Source organism: Chiloscyllium punctatum, chromosome 8 (genome assembly GCF_047496795.1).
Source record: "Chiloscyllium punctatum isolate Juve2018m chromosome 8, sChiPun1.3, whole genome shotgun sequence".
NCBI classification, from domain to species: domain Eukaryota; kingdom Metazoa; phylum Chordata; class Chondrichthyes; order Orectolobiformes; family Hemiscylliidae; genus Chiloscyllium; species Chiloscyllium punctatum.
This window is the reverse complement of record NC_092746.1, coordinates 122,758,610-122,784,003: the sequence shown is the minus strand read 5'-3', so window position 1 is coordinate 122,784,003 and position 25,394 is coordinate 122,758,610. Positions and strand designations below refer to the sequence as shown.

The following is a 25,394-nucleotide window of genomic DNA, read 5'->3' as shown; positions in this document are numbered from 1 at the left end:
CTGAGGGAGTGCCACACTGTTGGACAGTCAGTGCTGACGGAAAGCCACATTGTCAGAGGGTCAGTGCTGAGGGAGTGCCGCACTGTCAAAGGGGCAGTGCTGAGGGAGTGCCGCACTGTAGGTGGGTCAGTATTGAGGGAGTGCCGCACTTTTGGAGGGTCAGTGCTGAGGGAGTGCTGCAATGTTGGAAGGTCAGTATAGAGGGAGTGCCGGTCAGTTTGGGGGTCAGTACTGAGGGATTGCCACACTTTTGGAGGGTCCGTGCTGAGGGAGTGCCGCACTGTCGGAGGGTCAGTATAGAGGGAGTGCCACTCTGTTTGGGGGTCAGTACTGAGGTAGTGCTGCACTTTTGGAGCATCAGTGCTGAGGGAGTGCCATACTGTTGGAGGGTCAGTGTGGGAGTGCTGCACTATCGGAGGGTCAGTGCTGAGGGAGTGCTGCACTATCGGAGGGTCAGTGCTGAGGGAGTGCCGCACTGTCGGTGGATGAGTGCTGAGGGAGTGCTGAACTGTCAGAGGGTCAGTGCTGAGGGAGTGCCACACTCTTGGAGGGTCAGTGCTGAGGTAATGCTACACTGTCGGATGGTCAGTGCTGAGGGAGTGCTGAACTGTCGGAGGGTCAGTGCTGAGGGAGTGCTGAACTGTTGGAGGGTCAGTGCTGAGGGAGTGCCGCACTGTTGGATGGTCGGTGCTGAGGGAGTGCTGCACTGTCGCAGGGTTGGTGCTGAGGGAGTGCTGCACTGTTTGAGTGTCACTGCTGAGGGAGTGCCACACTGTCGGAGGGTCAGTGCTGAGGGAGCATAGCACTGTTCGAAGGTCAGTACCGAGTGAGTGCCGCACAGTTTGAGTGTCACTACTGAGGGAGTGCCGCACTATCGGAGGGTGAGTGCTGAGGGACTGCTGCATTGTTGGGTAGTCAGTGCTGAGGAAGTGCCGCACGTACGGAGGGTCAGTGCTAAGGGTGTGCCACATTGTCAGAGAGTCAGTACTGAGGGAGTGCCACACTGTCAAAAGGTCAGTGCTGAGGGAGTGCCGCAAAGTCAAAGGGTCAGTGCTGAGGGAGTGCCGCAATGTCAAAGGGTCAGTGCTGAGGGAGTGCCGCACTGTTGGAAGGTCAGTATTAAGGGAGTGCTGCACTGTCAGAGGGTCAGTGCTGAGAGAATGCTGCACTGTCAGAGGACCAGTACTGAGGGAGCACAGCACTGTTGGAGAGTCAGTACTGAGGGAGTGGCGCACTGTCAGAGGGTCAGTGCTGAAGGAGTGGCGCACTGTAGGAGGGTCAGTGCTGAGGGAGTGCCACACACATAAAGGCTTAGTGCTGAGGGAGTGCCACGCTGTCGGTGGGTGAGTGCTGAGGGAGTGCCGCACTGTCAGAGGATCACTACTGAGGAAGTGCTACTCTGTCAGAAAGTCAGTACTGAGGGAGTGCTGCACTGTCAAAGGGTCAGTGAGAAGGAGTGTCGCACTGTCGGTGGGTGAGTGCTGAGGGAGTGCCGCACTGTCAGAGGATCACTACTGAGGAAGTGCTACTCTGTCAGAAAGTCAGTACTGAGGGAGTGCTGCACTGTCAGAAGGCCAGTACTGAGAGAGTGCTGCACTGTCAAAGGGTCAGTGAGAAGGAGTGTCGCACTGTCGGTGGGTTAGTACTGAGGGAGTGCCGCACAGTTGGAGGTTCAGTACCGAGGGAGTGCAGTACTGTTGGAGGGTCAGTACTGAGGGAGTGCTGCATTGTTGGAGGGTCGTGGCTGAGGGAGTGCTGCACTGTCGTGGGGGGTGGGGTCAGTGCTGAGGGAGTGCTGCACTATTTGAGTATCACACTGAGGGAGTGCCACATTGTTGGAGGGTCAGTGCTGAGGGACTGCTGTACTGTTAGGTGGTCAGTGCTGAGGGAGTGCTGCACTGTTGAAGGGTCACTGCTGAGGGAGTGCCAGACTGTTAGAGAGTCACTGCCGAGGGAGTGCCGCATTGTTGGAGAGTCAGTGCTGAGGGAATGCTGCACAGTCAGAGGGTCTGTACTGAGGCAGTTCCGCCACTGTCAGAGAGGCAATACTGAGGGAGTGCTGCACTGTCGGAGGCTTAATGCTGAGGGAACGCCACACTGTTGGATGGCCAGTGCTGAGGGCATGTCGCACTGTTGGAGGGTCATTGCTGAGGGAGTGCCGCACTGTCGGAGGGTCAGTGTTGAGAGAGTGCCGTACTGTTGGAGGGTCAGTGCTGAGGGACTGCTGCACTGTCGGGTGGTGAGTGCTGAGGGAGTGCCGCAACTGTTGGACAGTCAGTGCTGAGGGAGTACCACACTTGTGGAGGATCAGTCCTGAGAGTGTGGCGCACTGTTGGAGGATCAGTACTGAGGGAGTGCCGCACTGTCTGGAGGAGCGGGATCAGTGCTGAGGGAGTGCCGCACTGTTTGAGTGTCACTACTGAGGGAGTGCCACACTGTTAAAGGCTTAGTGCTGAGGGAGTGCTGCACTGTCAGAGGGTCAGTACTGAGGGAGTGCCGCACTGTTGGAGAGTCAGTGCTGAAGGAGTGGCGCACTGTCAGAGGGTCAGTGCTGAAGGAGTGGCGCACTGTCAGAGGGTCAGTGCTGAAGGAGTGGCGCACTGTCGGAGGGTCAGTGCTGAGGGAGTGCCGCGTTGTTGGTGGATGAGTGCTGAGGGACTGCTGCACTGTCTGGTGGTCTGTGCTGAGGTCATGCCGCACTATTGGAGGGTCAGCACTGTGGGAGTGCCACACTGTTAAAGGCTTAGTGCTGAGGGAGAGCCACACTGTCAGAGCGTCACGACTGAGGGAGTGCTGCTGTCAGAAAGTCAGTACTGAGGGAGCGCTGCACTGTCAGAAGGCCAGTACTGAGAGAGTGCTGCACTGTCAGACGGTCAGTGTTGAGGGAGTGCTGCACTGTCAGAGGGTCAGTGCTGAGGGAGTGCCGCACTGTCGGAGGGTCAGTATCGAGAGTGCGGCTCTGTTTGGGGTCAGTGCTGAGGGAGTGCTGCACTGTCAGAGGGTCAGTATCGAGGGTGCGGCTCTGTTTGGTGGTCAGTGCTGAGGGAGTGCTGTACTGTTGGAGGGACAGTATCAAGGGAGTGCCGCACTGATGGAGTGTCAGTGCTGAGGGAGTGCCGCACTGTCAGAGGGTCAGTGCTGAGGGAATGCCACACTGATGGAGGGTCAGTGCTGAGGGAGTGCCACACTGTTGGAGGGGCAGTTCACAGGGAGTGCTTCACTGTCAGAGGGTCAGTACTGAGGGTGTGCTGCACTGTTGGAGGGTCAAGGCTGAGGGAGTGCCACAGTGTTGGAGGGTCAGTGCTGAGGGACTGCCACACTGTCAGAGAGTCAGTGCTGGGGGAGTGCCACACTGTCGCAGGGTCAGTGCTGAGAGATTGCCGCACTGTCAGAGGGTCAGTGCTGACGAGTGCCACACTGTCGGACAGTCAGTGCTGAGGGAGTGCCGCACTGTCAGAGGGTCAGTGCTGACGAGTACCACACTGTCGGACAGTCAGTGCTGAGGGAGTGCCGCACTGTCGGAGGGTCAGTGCTGAGGAATTGCCGCACTGTCGGAGGGTCAGTGCTGACGGAGTGCCGCACTGTCAGAGGGTCAGTGCAGAAGGAGTGCCGCACAGTCGGACGGTCAGTGCTGAGGGAGTGCCGCACTATCGGAGGGTCAGTGCTGAGGGAGTGCCGCACAGTCGGAGGGTCAGTGCTGAGGGAGTGCCGAACTGTCGGAAGGTCAGTGCTGAGGGAGTGCCGCACTGTCAGAGGGTCAGTATCGAGGGAGTGCCACACTGCCGCAGGGTCAGTACTGAGGGAGTGCCACACTGTCAGCGGGTCAGTATCAAGGGAGTGCCACACTGCCGCAGGGTCAGTACTGAGGGAGTGCCGCACTGTCAGCGGGTCAGTATCGAGGGAGTGCCGCACTGTTGGAAGGTCAGTGCTGAGGGAGTGCCGCACTGTCAGCGGGTCAGTATTGAGGGAGTGCCACACTGTTGCAGGGTCAGTGCTGAGGCAGTGCCGCACTGTCGGAGGGTGAGGTGTCAATGTGTGACTCTGTCGGTCTGTGTGAGTGACCTGCTCAGTTTCTTCAGCACTTTCAGTTTTTGTTCTGATCTCCAGCATCGACATGATCTTGTTTTATATTTATGCCGCTGTGTGTCTCTGTATCCAGAGTAGTGAAATCTTACTTCTATTATATAGGAGCTTAGTTAGACTACATCTGGAAATCTCTGCACAGTTTCAGTCTCCTTTCGTCTGGAAAGATGTCTTTGGCACAGAGGGAGTCAATGAAATTTCACCAGACTTGTTCCAGGTAATGGTGGCCCTGTGTGATGAAGAGAGTTTGGACAAACTGGACATGTAATCTGGATTAGTGGTGCTGGAAGAGCACAGCAGTTCAGGCAGCATCCACATAGCTTCGAAATCGACGTTTCGGGCAAAAGCCCTTCATCAGGAATAAAGGCAGTGAGCCTGAAGCATGGAGAGATAAGCTAGAGGAGGGTGGGGGTGGGGAGAGAGTAGCATAGAGTACAATGGGTGAGTGGGGGAGGGGATGAAGGTGATAGGTCAAGGAGGAGAGGGTGGAGTGGATAGGTGGAAAAGAAGAGAGGCAGGTAGGACAAGTCCGGACAAGTCATGGAGACAGTTACTGAGCTGGAAGCTTAGAACTGGGGTGAGGTGGGGGAAGGGGAAATGAGGAAACTGTTGAAGTCCACATTGATGCCCTGGGGTTGAAGTGTTCTGTGGCGGAAGATGAGGCGTTCTTACTCCAGGCGTCTGGTGGTGAGGGAGCGGCGGTGAAGGAGGCACAGGACCTCCATGTCCTCGGCAGAGTAGAAGAGTGGAAGGGGGAGTTGAAATGTTGGGCCACGGGGCGGTTTGGTTGATTGGTGCGGGTGTCCCGGAGATGTTCCCTAAAGCGCTCTGCTAGGAGGCGCCCAGTCTCCCCAATGTAGAGGAGACCACATCGGGAGCAACGGATACAATAAATGATATTGGTGGATGTGCAGGTAAAACTTTGATGGATGTGGAAGGCTCCTTTAGGGCCTTGGATAGAGGTGAGGGAGGAGGTGTGGGCACAGGTTTTACAGTTCCTGCGGTGGCAGGGGAAAGTGCCAGGATGGGAGGGTGGGTTGTTTGGGGGTGTGGACCTGACCAGGTAGTCACGGAGGGAACGGTCTTTGCGGAAGGCGAAAAGGTATGGGGAGGGAAATATATCCCTGGTGGTGGGGTCTGTTTGGAGGTGGCGGAAATGTCGGCGGATGATTTAGTTTATGCGAAGGCTGGTAGGGTGGAAGGTGAGCACCAGGGGCGTTCTGTCCTTGTTACGGTTGGAGGGGTGGGGTCTGAGGGTGGAGGTTGGGGGATGTAGATGAGATGCGTTGGAGGGCATCTTTAACCACGAGGGAAGGGAAATTGCGGTCTCTAAAGAAGGAGGCTATCTGGTGTGTTCTTTGGTGGAACTGGTCCTCCTGGGAACAGATACGGCGGAGGCGGAGGAATTGGGAATACGGGATGGCATTTTTGCAAGAGGTAGGGTGGGAAGAGGTGTAATCCAGGTAGCTGTGGGAGTCGGTGGGTTTTGTAAAAAATGTCAGTGTCAAGTCGGTCGTCATTAATGGAGATGGAGAGGTCCAGGAAGGGAAGGGAGGTATCAGAGATGGTCCAGGTAAATTTAAGGTCAGGGTGGAATGTGTTGGACATGTAATCTCTCTAGGCTACAGGGTTTTAGGGCGGCACGGTGGCACAGTGGTTAGCACTGCTGCCTCACAGTGCTAGAGTACCCGGGCTCAATTCGTGCTTCAGGCGACTCTCTGTGTGGAGTTTGCACATTCTCCCTGTGTCTGTGTGGGTTTCCTCCGGGTGCTCCAGTTTCCTCCCATAGTCCAAAGATGTGCAGGTCAGGTGAATTGGCCATGCTAAATTGCCCGTAGTGTTAGGTGAAGGGGTAAATGTAGGGGAACGGGTCTGGGTGGGCTGCTCTTTGGAGGATCGGTGTGGACTTGTTGGGCTGAAGGGCCTGTTTCCACTCTGTGAGTAATCTAATCAATGAGAGGTAATCCCAATGAAGCCTACCTAGTAATACAGGAGATAGACAGTGTGGGGCAATACAATGTTTCCCCTGGGTGGGAGTCTAATAGCAGGGACCCTGTTGAAAAATGTAGGAGATGCTGTTTGGAATAGAGACGATGTTGTGTGGAAGTGATTGATCCTCCATGATTACATGGTAGAGCAGGTTTCAATGGCATTGCCGTCATTGTCAGCAGATGTTCATGTGTGAATCTCTCTCTGTCTCTCTACAGGTTGCACTGTTGGAAGTTGAGGGGCCCCTGGCTATTCTTCAGTTACTGGAAACCCCACTGCTCACTTTGGTGAACTATGCCAGGTCAGAGAGCAAACCAAACTCACACTCTGTCTTCGAGATTCCTCTGACATCTCCAGATAAACAGTGGTACAATCACCTGGTCACATGATCACCCAGCCATGTGATCACACGGTCACGTGATCATAGTGTCATACGATCATACTGTTATGTGATTGTCCACTTATATTGCCTGGTCATGTGATTATTCAGTCATGTGATCATCCTGCCACATGATTAACAGTCACATGCCCCAGTGGCCACATACTCAGTCACATGGTCACAATCCAACATTCCCTTGGATTTCCTTGGAGGCAAACCATTCTATTCCCTCCCAGGATGTGTGTGTCACCGGAGGGACATGTATTTATTGCCTGTCCCTGGTTACTCGCAGGGAACATAGAACATAGAACATAAAACAATACAGCACCGAACAGGCCCTTTGGCCCACGATGTTGTGCCGAACCTTTGTCTGAGCTTAAGCACCTATCCATGTACCTATCCAATTGCCGCTTAAAGGTCACCAATGATTCTGACTCTGCCACTCCCACGGGCAGCGCATTCCATGTCCCCACCACTCTCTGGGTAAAGAACCCACCCCTGACATCCCCCCTATACCTTCCACCCTTCACCTTAAATTTATGTCCCCTTGTAACACTCTGTTGTACCCGGGGAAAAAGTCTCTGACTGTCGACTCTATCTATTCCCCTGATCATCTTATAAACCTCGATCAAGTCACCCCTCATCCTTCACCGCTCCAATGAGAACTGCCTCTGGAACCAGTTAACTGTAACTTGCACTGAGCGGCAGGGGCTGAGGGGCCAAATGTGACTCGTTACAGGAAAATGGTGACCGTGTCCATTTCAAACCCCCCCCACCTGCCCCCGCAGGACAGAGGGACAGGGATGTAGGAGCACCCTCTCCCAGTATGGCCCTGCGCCCACACCCCTGACTGAGTGGGAAAGAATCCCAGGCCTGAAAGCAGGGGAAATCTCCTTTGATCTGATCACTGTGTCCATTTGTGGGAGTTTACAACACACTAGAAAGCAGTTTGACACATTTGGTGATGTCAACAAGTGCTATATAAATGTAAATCCTTTCGGTTGTGGAGACACATACTCCTGGTGCCCAGAGGGAATATTTATCACATTGACCCTATGTTATCCCTCACCCACCCCCATCCTTAATGACAGGACAGTGACAGTGAAACTATATCCTAGTGTCTGTCAGTGCTCTATTCCAGGCTCTACACTTCCTCTCATTTATCCTGTATCAGTTATTACTGTCTTACCCAGTTTTCCAGCAGAATCGATCCTGGGAGAGTTCCATATCTAAACCCTACTCCTGCCCACAGTCATTTACCCTCATCCTTAACTTGTCACGGAAGCTCAGTGGTGTGTGTGTGTCTGTGTGTGTGTCTGTCTGTCTGTCTGTGTGTGTCTGTGTGTGTGTGTCTGTGTGTGTTTGTGTGTGTTTGTGTATCTGTGTGTGTCTGTGTGTGTTTGTGTGTCTGTGTATGTGTATGTGTCTGTGTGTGTTTGTGTGTGTTTGTGTGTCTGTGTGTGTGTGTCTGTGCGTGTGTTTGTGTGTGTTTGTGTGTCTCTGTGTGTGTGTTTGTGTGTCTGTGTGTGTGTGTGTGTGTCTGTGTGTGTGTCTGTGTGTGTTTGTGCGTGTCTGTGTGTGTGTTCAGGTTGTAAGTTTGCTCGTTGAGCTGGAATGGTTAATTTTCCGACGTTTCGTCATCACACTAGGTAACATCATCAGTGAGAGTCTCTGGTGAGGTGCTGGTATTATGTCCCGCGTTTTATTTATGTGTTTTAATCTCGTAAGGTGGGGGATATCATTTCCGGTTCTTTTTCTCAGCAGATGGTACATGCTGTCCAAATCGATGTGGTTATTGATGCCAGTCCTGGCATTCTAACTGGAACTCCATCAGTAAACACATTGATTTGGACAGCATCTACCATCCACTGAGAAAAAGAACCGGAAATGATATCACCCACCTTACGAGACTAAGACACATAAATAGAACACGAGACATAACACCAGAAACTCTCACTGATGATGTTCCCTAGCATGGTGACGAAACGTCTGAAAATAAACCTTCCAGCTTAGTGAGCAAAATTACAACCTGATCCATAACCTGAGCTACAAATCTTCTCAAAAATCACAAAGGGTTTGTGTGTCTGTGAAAGTGTGTGTGTGTGTCTGTGCATGTGTATCTGTGTGTGTGTGTGTGTGTGTGTGTGTGTGCGTGTGTGAGTGTGAGTGTGTGTGTGAGTGCGAGTGTGTGTGTGTGGGCATCTGAGTGTGGTTGTGTGTGAGTGCGAGTGTGTGTATGCGTGTGTGTGTCTATGTGTGGGTGTCTGAGTATGTGTATGAGTGTGCGCTTGCATGTGTGAGTGCGAGTGTGTGTGTGAGTGCAAGTGTGTGTGTGGGTGTCTGAGTGTGTGTGAGAGAGTGTGTGTGTGTGAGGGCATGTGTATGTGTGTGTGTGCGCATGTGCGTGTCTATATGTGCGCAGGTGTATCTGTGTGATTGCGAGTGTGTGTGAGACAGAGTGTGCGTGTGAGTGCATGTGTGTGTGTGAGAGTTTGTGTGTGTGTGTGCACGTGTGTGTGTTTGTGTCTGTCTGTGGGCGTGTGTGTGTGTATGCATGCACGGGTGTGTGTGTGTGTATGTGTGTGTGTGGGCATGTGTGTGTCTGTGTGTGTCTGTGTGCGTGCGTGTGTGTGTCTATTTGGATGTGTGTGTGCGCATGTGTAAGTGCGTATGTCTGTCTGTGTCTGTGTGTGTCTGTGTGTGTGTGTGTCTGTGTATGCATGTGTGCACGTGCCCAGGTGTGTGTGTCAGTGTGTGTGTGTCTGTGCGTGCGCGTGTGTGTGTGGGCGTGAGCATGCCTGTGTATGTATGCATGTGTGCACACATGTGTGTCAGTGTGTGTGTCTGTGTGTGCATGTGCATGTGTGTGTGTCTGTGTGCATACGCACGCGTGTGTGTGCGTTTGTGTGTCTGTGTGTATGTGTGTGTGCACGTGCGCTTGTGAATGTATGTGTGTGCGAGTGTGTGTGTGGGCATCTGAGTGTATGTGTGTGTGAGTGCGAGTGTGTGCATGTATGTGTGTGTGTCCGTGTGTGAGTGTGTGTGTGGGTGTCGGAGTGTGTGTGTGTGCGCATGTGTGAGTGCAAGTGTGTGTGTGTGTCTGAGTGTGTGTGTGTGAGGGCATGTGTGTGTGCATGTGTGTGTGAGTCTGTGTGCACATGTGTGTGTGTGCATGTGCGTGTCTGTGTGTACACGTGTGTGTGTCTGTGTGATTGCGAGTGAGTGTGTGTGTGAGTGCATGTGTGTGTGTGTGAGAGTTTGTGTGTCTGTGTGTGCGCATGTGTGCATGTGTTTGTGTCTGTGTGTGTAAGCATGCGTGGGTGTGTGTGTCTGTGTGTGTGCACGTGTGTGTGGGTGTGTGTGTGTCCATGTGTGTCTGTGTGTATGCGTGCGTGCGTGTGTGTATGCGCGCGTGTGTGCGTGTGTGTCTGTGTGTGTGCATGTGTGTGTATGTCTGTGTGTCAGTGTGTGTGTATGTGTGTGCATTTGTGCGTGTCTGTGTGTGTGCATGTGTGTGCGCACATGTGTGTGTCAGTGCGTGTGTGTGTCTGTGTATGTGTGTGTGCGTGCGCATGTGTATGTCAATGTGTGTGTCTGTGTGTGTGCATATGTGTGTGTGGGTGTGTGCGTGTGTAAGTGTCTGCGTGCACATGCATGCGTATGCGTGTATGTGTGTCTGTGTGTATGCACGTGTGTGTGTCTGTGTGTGCGTGTGTGTGTCTGTGTGTGCGTGTGTGTGTCTGCGTGCGTGCATGTGTGTGTGTGCGTGCGCATGTGTATGTGTCACTGTGTGTATGTATGTGTGCGTGCGTGTGTGTGTCTGTGTGTTCGTGTGTGTCTGTGTGTGTGCATGTGTGTGCCTGTTTGTGCGTGCGCGTGTATGTGTCACTGTCTGTATGTGTGTGTGCCTGTGTGCGTGTGTGTGTCAGTATGTGTGAGTCTATGTGTGTGTATGTGTGTGCGTGCATGTGTGTGTGTGGGCGTGAGCATGTCCGTGTATGTGTGCGTGCATGCATGTGTGTAAGTGTGTGTGTATGTGTGTGCGTGTGCATGTGCGTGCGTGTGTGTGTGTGTGTGTGTGTGTAGGGGTGAGTGTGTGTGTGGGCGTGTGCATGTGTAAGTCTGCGTGCATACGCACGCGTGTGCATGTGCATTTGTATGTCTGTGCGTGCATGTGTGTGTGCACACGTGTGTGTGCGTGTATGTGTGTCTGTGTGTGCATGTGCGTGTGTGTATGTTTGTGTGTTTGTGTGCGTCTGTGTGTGTTTGTGCATGTATGTGTATGTGTGTGTTTGTGTGTGCGTGTGTGGTTGTGCGTGTATTTGTGCGTGTGTGTTTGCATGTGTGTGTGTTATCTCTCGAGACCCTGTGGACCTGGGAGGGAGTTGGCAGTTTGCTGAGCAGGGAGCTGGAAATGGCTAACGCTGTTTTATCCCCACAGCCTCGTGGCCACCAATGCAGCCAGGTTCAGGCTCGCTGCTGGACCAGGAAAACAACTCCTGGAGCTCGGCTTGAGAAGAGCACAGGGCCCGGATGGAGGCCTCTCAGCCTCGCGGTACTCCTACATTGGAGGTGAGGCCGCTCATTGTTCTCATTGTGTTCCCTCTCCAAGGGGTATTCACAACACTTGGAACACACACGCCCTCTGATTTTCACAGAGGCGTTCCACAGGCCGAGGTGTTGGCAACTGCTGTTATTTATTAGGATTTTCGGAATAGCAAAGGCTAGTTGACCGTGTCCACGTTCAAATTCTTCACCAGTAACCACCGGCTCCAAACACACATGTAACCCAGATCCCAAGCCCCAAATTACTTAATCCCATTCCCAAATTCCTACTTCAAACTTCCATCCCCAACCAATCCCAATCCTAATCCCAATCCCAAATTCCTTTACCAAATCCCAACCCGAAAATCAATTCAAATACCAATCCAGTTAAATTGCCCAGTGTTAGGGCATTAGTCAGAGGGAAATGGGTCCTAGTGGGTTACTCTTAGGAGGGTCGGTGTGGATTTGTTGGGCCAAATGGCCTGTTTCCATACTATAGGGAATCTAACCTAATCTAGATTTGAAGATGCCAGTGTTGGATTTTCGGAATAGCAAACCTGGTGTTGTGTGCTTTTTAACCAGTGTCCCAATCTCAATCCCAATCCCAATCCAGACCCAGGCCCAAAGAAAATACTGATGCCAAAACCCAAAACCAGATCCCATTTTGAACCCAAATACAAATCCTAAACCAAATCTGGGTCCAACCAGCCAGGGCTAAGAGCCAGTGTTAAAGTGTCTCAACTAAGCTGTTCTTCCATAGAAAACTTGCTAAGACCCTTCACAGGGGCACGATGGAACACCACTGGAGGCAAAACCAGAATGGATGATTAAATGTAGTTTCTGTAAGTTTGGTTGAAGAGGTGAAGTTTTAAGCAGGATCTTACAGCTGGGTGGAGAGGTTTACGATGGGAATTCCGAGTGTGGGATCTGGACCTGGGAATGGGGGTTGATTGCATTTGTAATCCAGAGGCCAGCATGGCCTGTGGGGGAATTAGAATCTGATGGAATAATACAATTGGAATCAAATAATCGTCTGATTCATAACAGTTGATAAACTAGCAAGAGGTTATGAATCAGTGGAATTATTTACCACAGAAGGCTATCATGGCTCGGTCATTGGGTACATACATGGAGAGCTTGCTATGATGAATGAGTGAGTGTGAGCTGACAGAGGGATGTTGTGCAGCTGTAGGTGGTGAGTTTGATACATTTGGAAGGTGGATTGAAGGCTGGATCAAGTGGGAAAGGGATTGATTCAGCCAGGGACAGTGACTGGTGAGGGTGTGGAGTCAATGCTGGCTCATGTGGGAGCTAAAGGAGATGGTAGAGGAACAATGCGAACCCCATCAAATCTCTAATGTCTGGTGAATCCCAATTCATGCAAACATCAGCTCCAATTCTATTCAAAACCCCAATCCCAAACAGTAACTCAGGACAGACCCCAATCCCAACCAATATCCTAATCCTAAACCCGACCAATATCGCAATCTCAATCCTAATTCAAATCAATATCCCAAAATCCCAACCAATATCCAAGTCCCAACCAATATTCCAACCCCAACCAATATCCTTATCCCACTCCAACCCCAACCAATATCCTAATCCCAACTCTAATCCCAACCAGTATCCCAATCCCAAATCTAACCAATATCCCAATACCAACCAAAATCCTAACCCTAACTCTAATCCCAACCAATATCCCAAACCCAACCAAATACTCCAACCCCAACCATTATCTAAATCCCAACTAATATCCTATTCAATATTCCAATCTGAATCCCAACCCAAACACCTACCACATTTCCAATCCTAACCCCAACCACATTTCCAATCCCAACTAATATCCTATAATCCCAACTCCAATTCTAAATAATATCCCAATTGTACCCATATCTGAATCCCTAACTTAAGTCCAACCAAATGTGACAATATAAAGCACATTCCCAAGATTTAAGGAAGAATATAAATGTATTGGAAGCGTTCCAATAAAATTTGTTGGATTAGTACCTGGAATGGGCAGAATAGCTGGTACAGGCATTATGGGCTGAATGGCCTCGTTCTGTGCCATTAGTTGTGTTTGGTTCTATGGCCTTATGAGAGAAGTTGGGACAGACTGGTGTTGTATCCACTAAAGAGTAAGAGGTGACTTGATTGAAACATATAAGATGCTGAGGGGTCTGAACAAGATAGAATTGGAGAGAAATGTTCCTGTTATGGAAGAATCTAGAACTCGGGGTCACTGTTTAAAAATCAGGGATCATCCAATTTTAACAGCAATGTGAAGAAATGTTTCTCACTGAGGACTGAGAGTCTTTAGAACTTACTGAAGCAGAGTCTTTGCATATCATTGTATTAGAGGTCAATAGATTCTTGTTATGTGGGTGGGTGGGGTTGGTGAAAGGTTCTGGGGTGTAAGATTATCAGGGGTGAAAGGTTATTGGGGTGAAAGGTTATGGGAGGACATGCAAAATAAGCCATAATTTTACTGAATGATGGAGAAGGCTTCTTGGGCCAAATGGCATATACTTGCTCCTAACTCATACGTGTATTTTTGTATGAACAATTGGCACTTCTTTCCAGAATACTTCTAAATCATAGCTTAAAAACCCAATGCCACTAACCACAATCCCAATTCCAGTTACAATCCCTGCATTCTAACCCAATGAAAATGGCTTCCAGAAATGTGTGTGTATTTTTCTCTTTGTACTTGTTTGTTGCTAGGGTTTGACGGCACTAGTAATGTCATCGCTGGGAAACTGTACACCATTCCATTGTTTGGATCCATGGCCCATTCTTACATCACTTCCTTCACTTCAATGTCAGAGGTCAAGGTTCAGGTCAGTGCTTCCTTTCACTTCCCCTGAATCTAGGGCTGTAGTGTTTCCGTCCTAGTATCTGGAATACTATAATGATTGAAGAGTGTGCTCAGGCTTTCTGTAATCTCTGATTATACCTGTTATCGTCAATTCCCGGCTGTCAGGACAGTGACCAATGGTGACGGGATAATCAGTTGTGAGCAATAAGAGGTGTCCACTCTGAGCTTCATCCATGCCTAGCCTGGGATCTCATGCATCACTGAGGGGGAACTCTTTAGTGTCATTATAATATCCATTGGAACCACTGTCCTGGCTAAGTTGATCCAGAATTTCAATGCTCATGTCTGGCCAGGTGATCATTCCTTTCTCTCCCTGTTGGAAGGATGTTGTGAAAGTTGAAAGAGTTCAGAAAAGATTTACAAGGGTGTTGCCAGGGTTGGAGCATTTGAGCTATAAGGAGAGGCTGAACAGGCTGGGGCTGTTTTCCCTGGAGCTTCGGAGGCTGAGGGGTGACCTCATAGAGGTTTATAAAATCATGAGGGGCGCAGACAAGGTCTTTTCCCTGGCTGGGGAAGTCCAGAACTAGAGGGCATAGGTTTAGGGTGAGAGGGGAAAGATATAAAAGAGACCTGAGGGGCAACTTTTTCACGCAGAGGATGGTGCATGTATGGAATGAGCTGCCAGAGGAAGTGGTGGAGGTTAGTTCAATGACATTTAAAAGGTATCTGGATGGGTATATGAGTAGGAAGGATTTGGAGGGATATGGGCCAAATGCTGGCAAATGGGACTAGATTGGGTTGGGATATCTGGTCAGCACGGACAGGTTGGACCAAAGGGTCTGTTTCCGTGCTGTACATCTCTATGACTTAGACTCAATTTCTTTGCACCTCTCATTGTGTGCTTTAACATCTCTTGTCTCATCTCCTCAGGGATAGCGATCGCCCTTCGTTTTTTTACATGGTGCCATCTTGGGTAATCCCTTGATCCTGGTGTGCCCAAAGCTCTCACGGAGCAACACGTGTTTCCTTGATGCTTCAGACAAGTTTTCCCATCTCTCTTCCTTACTCTCGGACAGCTGTATCGTGTTGGGTAGTTTGCTCAATTCGAACATCAGTGTCTCTCTGTTTTGATGATTCCCGGGCCGTGTTGAGACGTTGCTTCTCATCGGCTGTGGAAGATCTTGTTTTGTCTTCAGACCAATAATGTTGTCCATAGGGAGTACTGTTCTCGACAGTGGGTCTCTAATCTGTGTGTAGTTCCGTTACTTGCTCAGACCATATCTCTGTCAATAACGTAACATTCCTTGTAGACATTCTGGGGCAGGCAGTAACGTTTTGAGGACCCTACTTTAGAATGGCCAAGGGTTGATACCCTCCCCCCTCCACTTTATCTCTCCCAAAGAAGTAGCAATTAAAAATCTCAGAATCTCTTTCTTAATTTAAGTGCAGCATTAACGCCATAGCCGCAGCTGCAGCTGGTTATCTATGTTCATAAGGAAAGTTTCAGTTCCTGTTTCACTGGCATTGCATTTTGACAAAACCACAGGAGCAGGGCTTGTACAATTAAAGGTAGGGCCTTGGGTAGAGTTGTAGAGGTATCTGAGGGGTACAGGTACATAATTCTTTGAAGTTTGAGTCACTTATGGACCATGTGCTTAAAGAGGTGTTTAGCACAGGTGCCTTCGTCGCTCAGCCCTTTGGGTACAGGAGTTGGGATGTCATGTTGAGGTTATACAGGATGCTGTTTAGGCCTCTTCTGGAGTGCTGTGTCCAGTTCTGGTTGTCCAGTTATAGGAAGGAGATTATTAAACTGAAGTGGGGGTGGGGGGGGTTCAGCAGAAATTTACCAGGATGCTGCCAGGTATGGAAGGTTAGAGTTATGAACAAGGGCTGGGATTTTTTTCACTGGAGTGGAAGAGCTTGAGAGGTGACCTTATAGAGGTGTCTGAATCATGAGGGGTATAGATAGGGTTAATGGTAGTTGTCTTTTCCCAGGGATGGGGAGTCTCAAGTCCACGGGGCACATTTTTAAAGTGAGAGAGGGAATTAAAAAAGACATGGGGACAACCCTTTTTACACAGAGGGTGGTTCACGTGTGGAATAAACTTCCTGAGGAAGTGGTAGATCTGGGTACGGTTACAAGATTAAAAGGCACTCAAATAAGTACATGTACAAGACATTGGTTCGGCCGCATTTAGAATACTGTGTACAGTTCTGGGCACCACATTACCAAAAGGATGCGGACACTTTGGAGAGGGTGCAGAGAAGGTTTAGTTTAGATGTTTAGATTACTTACAGCGTGGAAACAGGCCCTTCGGCCCAACAAGTCCATACCGACCCTCCGAAGAGCAACCCACCCAGACCCATTGCCCTACATTTACCCCTTCACTTAACACTACGGGCAGTTTAACATGGCCAATTCATCTGACCCGCACATTTTTGGACTGTGGGAAGAAACCAGAGCGCCCGGAGGAAACCCATGCAGACACGGGGAGAATGTGCAAACTCCACACAGATAGTTGCCTGAGGCGGGAATTGAACCTGGGTCTCTGGCGCTGTAGGGCGGCACGGTGCCATCTTTGGTACCAAGGTACCTGGGTACAAAAACTCAGGTATGCAGTAGTAAAACAAACAAAATTTTATAAATGTAAGCATTACCTTCACAGAGTAGATAGAAACATAAAGAAATAAGGTAATAGTTAACAATAATTTCCTTCTTAATATAAACTAGAATAGTAAAGGAGTAAAGTTTAACAGTCTTTGATGATCCCTCTGTTTAGCTTGCTATGTGGGAAACCTCAGCACCTGCCAGTCCCAACACACATCCTGGCTCTCTGTCAGTTTGTGATCGATGTCCTTAACTTGCAGCAACTTCAGTGTATCGTGTTGTCACTGGGGTCATGCTGCCAATCCAGTGGGCGGAGCTTGTTCACTGTCCTTTCCAGCTCACCTGTCTCGGCTTCCAGCCTGAGCTGGAGGACCTCAGGCTTTGGTCTTCCTGTTGGCTTTGCTGCAAACATTTCTCCCTTTGGTTAATATCTTATTCTCTTGGCCTGGAATATGTCCCACTGCATTGCAGAAGCTCGCCTGTTTTTCCATTAGTAGGCGGGAGCAGATGATTGACAAGTGTTACACCACAGCTAATTAACAGCTTCTGCTAATTAACCCAAACACCCAGAAAAGGTCACCTTGCCTTGTAATCTGTTGAAGTATGAGAGACAGAGAACTCCCAAGTTCCACGATTTAAAGAAAAAAAATCAATTTATTCTTTAACTCTAAAAATGAACATTATACAACAACTATTTACAACTTAGAGCCTCCTTTCTCTTAAATGTTTGTTATCTGCCTCTAACTCTATAACAATATATTGTTCTAATATAAACCCGTATTAAAATTACATCAACTTAATTTCAAAACCACACAGTGGCTGTCATCTCTGGTATCCTTCTTCTTTTGGCTGAGAATCTCCCTGGGTTGTCTTCCGTCTTTTACAGTTACGACGTTTCATATGAAGAAGATTCCTTTGATAGAGAGTTTTATGAATGGCAGTTACTCTCTGTCTAACTTTCAAAATGCCCGCTGCTTTATATCCCAAACATTGGATCGTCTCATTGGTTCGATGTTGGCAAAAACAATAAATTCAAAATCGATTGGGTTAGTATCCCTGGGCATAATTTAAACTGATTGGTTAAATTCGAATTATTGTCAAAATAGTAACCAACTGAGGTATTTACTTCATAGCCAAATGTTACATAGTTCAATTTTTCCATATACTGTGAGACTGCTAGCTAGCCATATAATACGTGCTTGTAAGCTCTCAGCGCAAAACAGCATTCAGTCTCTGTTAAAGGAACAGTACGCATCTTCAACTTCATAACAAAGCTCAGGGCTTTTGCATGTTCAATAGCTTGAGATTACGTTTCTCCTCTCTCAGTAGACGTGTTCTCACAGCAGGATTGTGCATGTTTAAGAAAATCCTTTCTCCGAGGAGATAATCTTTTAGTTGGCCAAGCTCAAAGGGTTCAGCTCTATAATTCAATGTAGGAACATTCTGATTAAAAGTTCCCCTCGCCCCCTTGAATGTTCAAAACATCTCGTTTCTCAGTAACATGATTGGTGGGCTCAAAGTGTGTCTTGAAAACGAGACCGTTTTTGTTTTCAGTTCTTCCTCGTTGTTTTTATCAGTAGGCACCCCTCTTGCAGCTCTGAACACCCATGTATTTTCATCTTCACCCCTGCTGTTGCATTCCTAAGGGATGTGAGTTAATTAATGGCTGCTCCAGAGGCACTTATAGGGGAGGGGGAGGTCACATGACTACAGTAAGCCAGTCACTACACAAAGTACAACAGCATTCGAAGGATCTGATTTGATTTATTATTGTTGCATGTACTGAGAAACAGTGAAAAGTATTGTTTTGCATTCTAACCAAACAAATCGTACTTTACATAACTACATCAGGCTAATAGAACAATTGCAGAATATAGTGTTACAGCTACAGAGAAGGTGCAGAAAAAGATCAACTCTAATATATGAGAGGTCTGTTCTTGGATCTGTTGGCACATGATTTCAAATTTTTGTATCCTCTCTCTGATGGAAGAGGGTGGGAGAGAGTATAACCAAGGTGGGAGCGGTCTTTGATGATGATAGTTGCCTTCCTGAGGTAGCAGGAAGCGTAGACAGACTGTAGACTGGGTTGTGTTCACAACTCTCTGTAATTTCTTATGGTCTTGGCCAGAGAGTTGCCACACCAGGTTGTGATGTATCCAGATAGGATGTTTTCTATGGTGCATCTATAAAAATTGTAAAGGTTATTGTGGGCATGCTAAATTTCCTTAGCCTCCTGAGGAAGTAGAGGCGTTGGTGTGCCTTCTGGACAGAAGCATTTCTATAGTCAGTCACTCTGGGTCCTTTAGTAGCCTGTGTTGTGCCTGAAAAACGGTCATGTTTCCAATGTAGAAATTCACAGTACTTTTTTTCCCTCTCATCTACCAGCAGACTCTGAGACCTGCATCTGGAGGGCCAGAGGTGAATTTTGTCTCCCTGTGTGAAAAGTGGCTTTTTCAGGTCTGCATCCATCTCCAAATGCCTCAGAATCGAACCAATTCCTCTGAGTTTGCGGCCTTCATCTCCTATGCCACCACTTACCCAAGACACTTCATCGCCCTGGTCGACTCATACAGTGTGATGAGGTAGAGAGTGGAGTTGGTCGCTTTTCTTACGAAATATCCACTTGGCACTGTCTGCTACTGTGGTGGTCAACCAGTGAGGCACTTCAAACAGTAACTGCGGTGGGGGGGGGAGTTGACTGGCCGACATCTCCTGGAGCTAGGGGAGCTCCTGTCTCAGAGGTCAAAGGTTGAGGAGTTAGGCCGCAAACTGGGGCCTGGGGAACCCCAGTCGAGGGCGTGGGCGATCTGCACTGCCAGAACTTTCTTGTAGTTTAACCAGAGATTATGGGGCTCCCTTTCCCTGAGGCAGGATGTTTGAATATATTTAAGATTGGTTGGTGGGGGGGGGGGGGAGCGGGGAATAGAGTCTGAGGATCATGGGAAAGTGAGGCCATGATCTTATTGACTGGCAGGGTAGACTCAAAGGGACTGAATGGCCTCCTCCCAGTTCATATGTAGGTGCTGTGCCATCTTTCTGACCTTGGGGATAGATAAATACAAGAATATGCAAATTGGAGGACAGTTGGTTTGTAACATGGTTGACAGGAATTGTGCCCCGTGGCCTCTGTCCATTCTAAGAGAGATTCCTGTCACTCCCCCACTGCTAATATTGGAAGGATGGATTTGCAATGTTCTCATTCCTGTCTCCCACCCTTGGAAATGAGATTGGGTATTTTCTAATTTAATTTGGGGTGGCTGACTGGTTAGCACTGCTGCCTCACAGTGCCAGGGACCAGGTTTCAATTCCACCCTCAGGTCACTGTCTGTGTGGACATTCTCCCTATGTCTGCGTGGGTTTCCTCCGGGTGCTCCGGTTTCCTCCCAATCCAAAGATGTGCAGATCAGGTGAATTGGCCATGCTAAATTGCACAAAGTGTTAGGTGCATTAGTCAGGGGTAAATATAGGGTGTGTTATTCTTCGGATGGTTGGTGTTGACTTGTTGGGCCGAATGGCTTGTTTCCACACTGTAGGCAATCTAATCTAATCCAGTCTAATTCGGGGCAGCCCATGAACCAAGAGAGTTTGGAAGATTATCACTGGGACATCATCGATTTCCTCACCCACTTCTATCGATATGTTGGGCCTAGAACCATCAACCCTTGCACTCTTCTCAATGATCAATTTCTAAAGAAGCGTGCATTTAGTCCTGTAAATCCCTCCCCAGAGGCAGGATAAGAGGAAGTGCCAGGCTATAAGGAAAGGCAGTAGTGTGGGCTTATTTAAGACTATAAGAAATAGGAACAGGAGTAGACCATTCAGCCCCTCAGGCCTGATCCAACATTCCTCCCATCCACCTTCCTGCCCTTTCCCCTGTAACCCTTGATTCCCGACTAATCAAGAACCTCTCTGTCGCAGCCTTCAATAAACACAAGGACTCTGCCCCCACAGCTCTCTCTGTGGTAAAGAGTTCCAGAGACTCTCAACCCTCCTCATCTCAGCCTGAAATTGGTGCCCCTTTATCCTGAGACCACGCAGGTCGTAGAATCGTAGACATGTACAGCACGGAAACAGACCCTTCGGTCCAACTTGTCTATACTTGACCAAATATCCCAACCTAATCTAGTCTCATTTGCCAACACTTGGCTGATATCCCTCCAAACCCTTTCTATTCATATACCCATCCAGATGCCTTTTAAATGTTGTAATTGTACCAGCCTCCACCACTTCTTCTGGCAGCTCATTCCTTACACTCACCACCCTCTGTGTGAAAACGTTGACTCTTGGGTATCTTTTAAATCTTTCCCCTCTCACCCTAAACCTGTGCCCTCTTGTTTCAGACTCCCCCACCCCAGGGAAAAGACCGTGTCTATTGACCCTATCCATGCCCCACATGATTTTATAAACCTCTATAAAGTCACCCCTCAGCCTCCGACACTGCAGGGAAACCAACCCCAGCCTGTGAGGAGATGGTTGATGTGCCAGTGATAATGCCCCACTGTCTCGATCCAGGAACTATTTGTACAGTTCCATAGCAGGTTGCTGCTGTGCACTGCCAGGCTTTGTCCTCACACAGGGAAATACACAATAAAGGGTTCGGTAAGGGATATGGTAAGGAATGGGCCCTACCCCCAGCCAGCACACAGGTACCCCACGGGGAAGGGGGCAAAATGCCAACAACGGAAGGAAGGAGCCCTTAATTACCCACAGACGTGGCTCAATTGGCTTTTGGACTAGTGGCACCTGCCCATGACAAGCACAGTGGCACTGACTCTTCGCCAACTCTTGCCATCTGTGGCCTCTCCCTGGAAGGCTGGGTAAATCTGTTCCAATGCTCCTTGAACGAGGCGGATTTGACTGAATAATGATGTCAGTGCATCCCTCCTCACATCGACCAGCACCTGCTGGGATTAGAAACTTAGAAAATAGGGGTGGAAGGAGGCCATTTGGTCCTTCCATACTGCCCCGCCATTCAATATGATCATGGCTGATCACCCAGTTCAGTCCCTGTAGATGCTTTCTCCCCGTCCCCTTTAATCCTTCCATCCTACGAGTAATATCCCACTCCTTCTTGAGAACATTCAATGTTTTGGCCTCAACCAGTTTGTATGGCAGAGAATTCCACAGACTCCCCAGTGTTCCTGAGCTGCAGGGGGCGTCGGTTCAGGCAGGGGGCATGATGGGGTGAGGGTCCTGGTGACCCTGACCTGTGGGGGAGGGGGGTTAATGGGGAGGGGGTCCCAGTGACCCTGACCTGTGGGGGGAGGGATTTGATGGCGCGGGGGTCCCGGTGACTATGACCTGGGGGGGGAGGGGTTTGATGGGGAGGGGGTCCCGGTGACGATGACCTGTGCGGGAGGGGGGTTGATGGGGTGGGGGTCCCGGTGATCCTGACCTGCGGGGGGAGGGGTTTGATGGGGAGGGGTCCTGGTGACTAAGACCTGAGGGGGAGGGGGCTTGATAGGGTGGAGGTCCCGGTGACCCTGACCTGCGGGGGAGGGGGGTTGATGGGGAGGGGGTCCCAGTGACCCTGACCTGCGGGGGAGGGGGGTTGATGGGGAGGGGGTCCCAGTGACCCTGACCTGCGGGGGGAGGGGGGTTGATGGGGTGGGGTTCCCGGTGATCCTGACCTGCGGGGGAGGGGGGTTGATGGGGAGGGAGTCCCGGTGATTATGACCTGCGGGGGAGGGGGTTGATGGGGAGGGAGTCCCAGTGACCCTGACCTGTGGGGGAGGGGGGTGATAGTGTGGGGGTCGATAGGGTGGGGGTTCACTGTGACTATGACCTGCGGGGGAGGCGGGTTGATAGGGTGGGGGTCGCTGTGACTATGACCTGCGAGGGAGGGGGGGTGATGGGGAGGGAGTCCCAGTGACCCTGACCTGTGGGGGTAGTGGGGTTGATAGTGTGGGGGTTGATAGGGTGGGGGTCGCGGTGACTATGACCTGCGGGGGAGGGGGGTTTCTCGGGGTGGGGGTCCCAGTGACCCTGGGCTGGACAGTAGTGGATGTGAAGAGTGTCAGTTCCTCACAGAGCCCTCACTGTATTCCCTCGCAGCAGCGGAGTGCCCAATTTCTGTGCCGTCTCCCTGGCCCTCGATGAGTTGGGATACAGAGCGAGGGGAGTGCGCCTGGACAGTGGGGACCAACTGGAGCAGTCCCTCAGGATCCGCAGCTCCCTCCAGGCTTGTGCTGACCAGTAAGTCTCACCCTGACACTCCCCACTCCTTCAGAAATCTCACTCAGCACCGTGTTGGATGAACTGCTCACTACCTCACGGCTGTGTGTCCTCAGGTTCGCAGTCTCCTGGCTCGCTGCTGTCCCCATCATCATCAGCAACAGCATCAGTCTGAACCAACTCATCAACCTCCAGCACCAGGTCAGAGAGACAAGAGCATAGGGACACGGGGGGGGGGGGGGGGGAGAGACAGGGACAGGGGGGAGAGACAGGGACAGGGGGGAGAGAGACAGGGACACAGGGGGGAGAGAGAGACAGGGACACAGGGGGGGGAGAGAGACAGGGACGGGGGGGGAGAGAGACTGGGACACAGGGGGAGGGAGACTGGGACACAGGGGGAGGGAGACAGGGACAGGGGAGAGAGAGACAGGGACACAGGGGGAGGGAGAGAGACAGGGACAGGGGGAGAGAGAGACAGGGACGGGGGGGGAGAGAGACAGGGACACGGGGGAGGGAGACAGGGACACGGGGGAGGGAGACAGGGACACGGGGGAGGGAGACAGGGACACGGGGGAGGGAGAGAGACAGGGACAGGGGGAGAGAGACAGGGACAGAGGGAGAGTGAGGCAAGAACACAGGAGGCGAGAGACAGGGACTCGGGGGGGGAGAGAGACAGGGACATGGGGGAGGGAGATTGGGACAGGGAGAGAGACTCAGGGACATAGGGAGAGAGAGACAGGGACATGGGGGGAGTGAGACAGGGACATGGGGGGAGTGAGACAGGGACGGGGGGGGGGGAGTGAGACAAACACACGGGGGGAGAGAGACGGACATGGTGAGAAAGTGAGACATGGGGGAGAGAGTGAGACAGGGACACGGGGGAGAGAGACAGGGGCACGGGGGGAGAGAGACAGGGACATGGGGGGAGAGACAGGGACATGGGGGGAGAGAGAGACAGGGACATGGGGGGAGAGACAGGGACATGGGGGGAGAGAGAGACAGGGACATGGGGGGAGAGACAGGGACATGGGGGGAGAGAGAGAGACAGGGACATGGGGGGAGAGACAGGGACATGGGGGGAGAGAGAGAGAGAGAGAGAGACAGGGACACGGGGGGAGAGAGAGACAGGGACACGGGGGGGGGAGAGAGACAGGGACATGGGGGGAGAGAGAGACAGGGATACGGCAGGTGTGAGACAGGAACACGCAGGGAGAGAGACAGGGGGAGAGAGATGAGGACATGAGGGAGAGAGACAGGGACACGGGGAGGAAGACAGGGACATGGGGGGTGTGAGACAGGGACATGTGGGGAGAGAGACGGGGGAGAGAGACAGGGACACAGGGAGAGAGACAGGGACATGGGGGGTGTGAGACAGGGACACGCGGGGAGAGAGAGACGGGGGAGAGAGACAGGGACATGGGGGATAGGGAGACAGGGACGGGGGAGAGAGAGAGAGAGACAGGGACACGAGGGGGAATAAGACAGGGACGGGGGGGCAGTAAGACAGGGACACGAGGGGGAATAAGACAGGGACGGGGGGCAGTAAGACAGGGACACGAGGGGGAATAAGACAGGGACGGGGGGGCAGTAAGACAGGGACGGGGGGGGGAGAGAGACAGGGACAGGGGGGAGAGAGACAGGGACGGGGGGGGGAAGAGAGACAGGGACATGGGAAGAGAGTGAGACAAGCACACGGGGGAGAGAGACAGGGACTCGGGGAAGGGAGATTGGGACGGGGAGAGAGACTCAGGGACGGGGAGAGAGAGACAGGGACACGGGGCGGGAGAGAGACAGGGGCACAGGGGGAGAGAGAGACAGGGACACGGGGGGAGAGAGAGAGACAGGGACACGGGGGGGTGAGAGAGACAGGGACAAGGGGGGAGAGTGAGACAGGGACGGGGGAGAGTGAGACAGGGACGGGGGAGAGTGAGACAGGGATGGGGGAGAGTGAGACAGGGACACGGAGAGGGAGATTGGGATGGGAAGAGAGACTCAGGGACGGGGGAGAAAGAGACAGGGACATGGGGGAGAGAGAGAGAGAGACAGGGACATGGGGGGAGTGAGATAGGGACACGTAGGGTGAGAGACAGGGACACGGGGGAGAGAGAGACAGGGACACGCGGGGAGGGAGACAGGGACATGGAGGGGAGGGAGACAGGGACGGGGGAGAGAGAGAGACAGGGACATGGAGAGGAGAGAGACAGGGACACGGGGGGAGGGAGACTGGGACAGGGGCAGAGGGAGACTGGGACAGGGGCAGAGGGAGACAGAGATGGGGGGAGAGAGAGACAGGGACTGGGGAGAGTGAGGCAGGGACGGGGGAGAGAGTGAGACTGGGACAGGGACACGGGGGGGGGGGGGTAGTGAGACAGGATCATGGCGGGGAGGGAGACAGGGTCACGGGTGGGAGGGAGACAGGGACATGGTGAGGGGGGAGACAGGGACAGTGGGAGAGTGAGACAGGGGCTGGGGAGAGAGTGCGACTGGAACAGGGAGAGTATTTCATGGATGGGGGGAGTGAGACAGGGACAGGAGGAGAGAGAGAGAGGGATTGGGGGAGAGTGAGACAGGGACGGAGGGGGGAGAGACTGAGACGGGGGAGAGTGCGAGAGAGAGACTGGGGAAGAGTGAGACATGGACGAGGGGAGAGTGAGACAGGGAAAGATGTGAGTGAGACTCCCCATCTCCCACCCCATCCACACTCCCATACCTTCTGCTGTCCCATTCTAACACACCCTCGAACAAACCCCACTCTAACCCTTGCCCTACACCACCCCCCCCCACCCCGGGTTTAGCCCACT

The 25,394-nt window shown here is 51.4% G+C and overlaps 1 protein-coding gene across 3 annotated transcripts in view; it reads left to right on the top strand.

The window, feature by feature from the left end:
* The window catches only part of naprt (nicotinate phosphoribosyltransferase), a 53,632-nt gene that overhangs the window by 13,046 nt on the left and 15,192 nt on the right, over positions 1-25,394 (top strand). The window contains exons 3-8 of one of the 3 annotated variants that reach the window (XM_072576385.1): positions 6,291-6,373; positions 10,893-11,023; positions 13,718-13,833; positions 18,805-19,001; positions 22,477-22,614; positions 22,710-22,794. In XM_072576385.1, the coding sequence (XP_072432486.1) occupies positions 6,291-6,373; positions 10,893-11,023; positions 13,718-13,833; positions 18,805-19,001; positions 22,477-22,614; positions 22,710-22,794 (750 nt within the window). Of the gene's footprint in view, positions 1-6,290; positions 6,374-10,892; positions 11,024-13,717; positions 13,834-18,804; positions 19,002-22,473; positions 22,615-22,709; positions 22,795-25,394 lie in introns of all 3 variants that reach the window. The other 2 variants (XM_072576383.1, XM_072576384.1) reach the window with 2 other exon arrangements.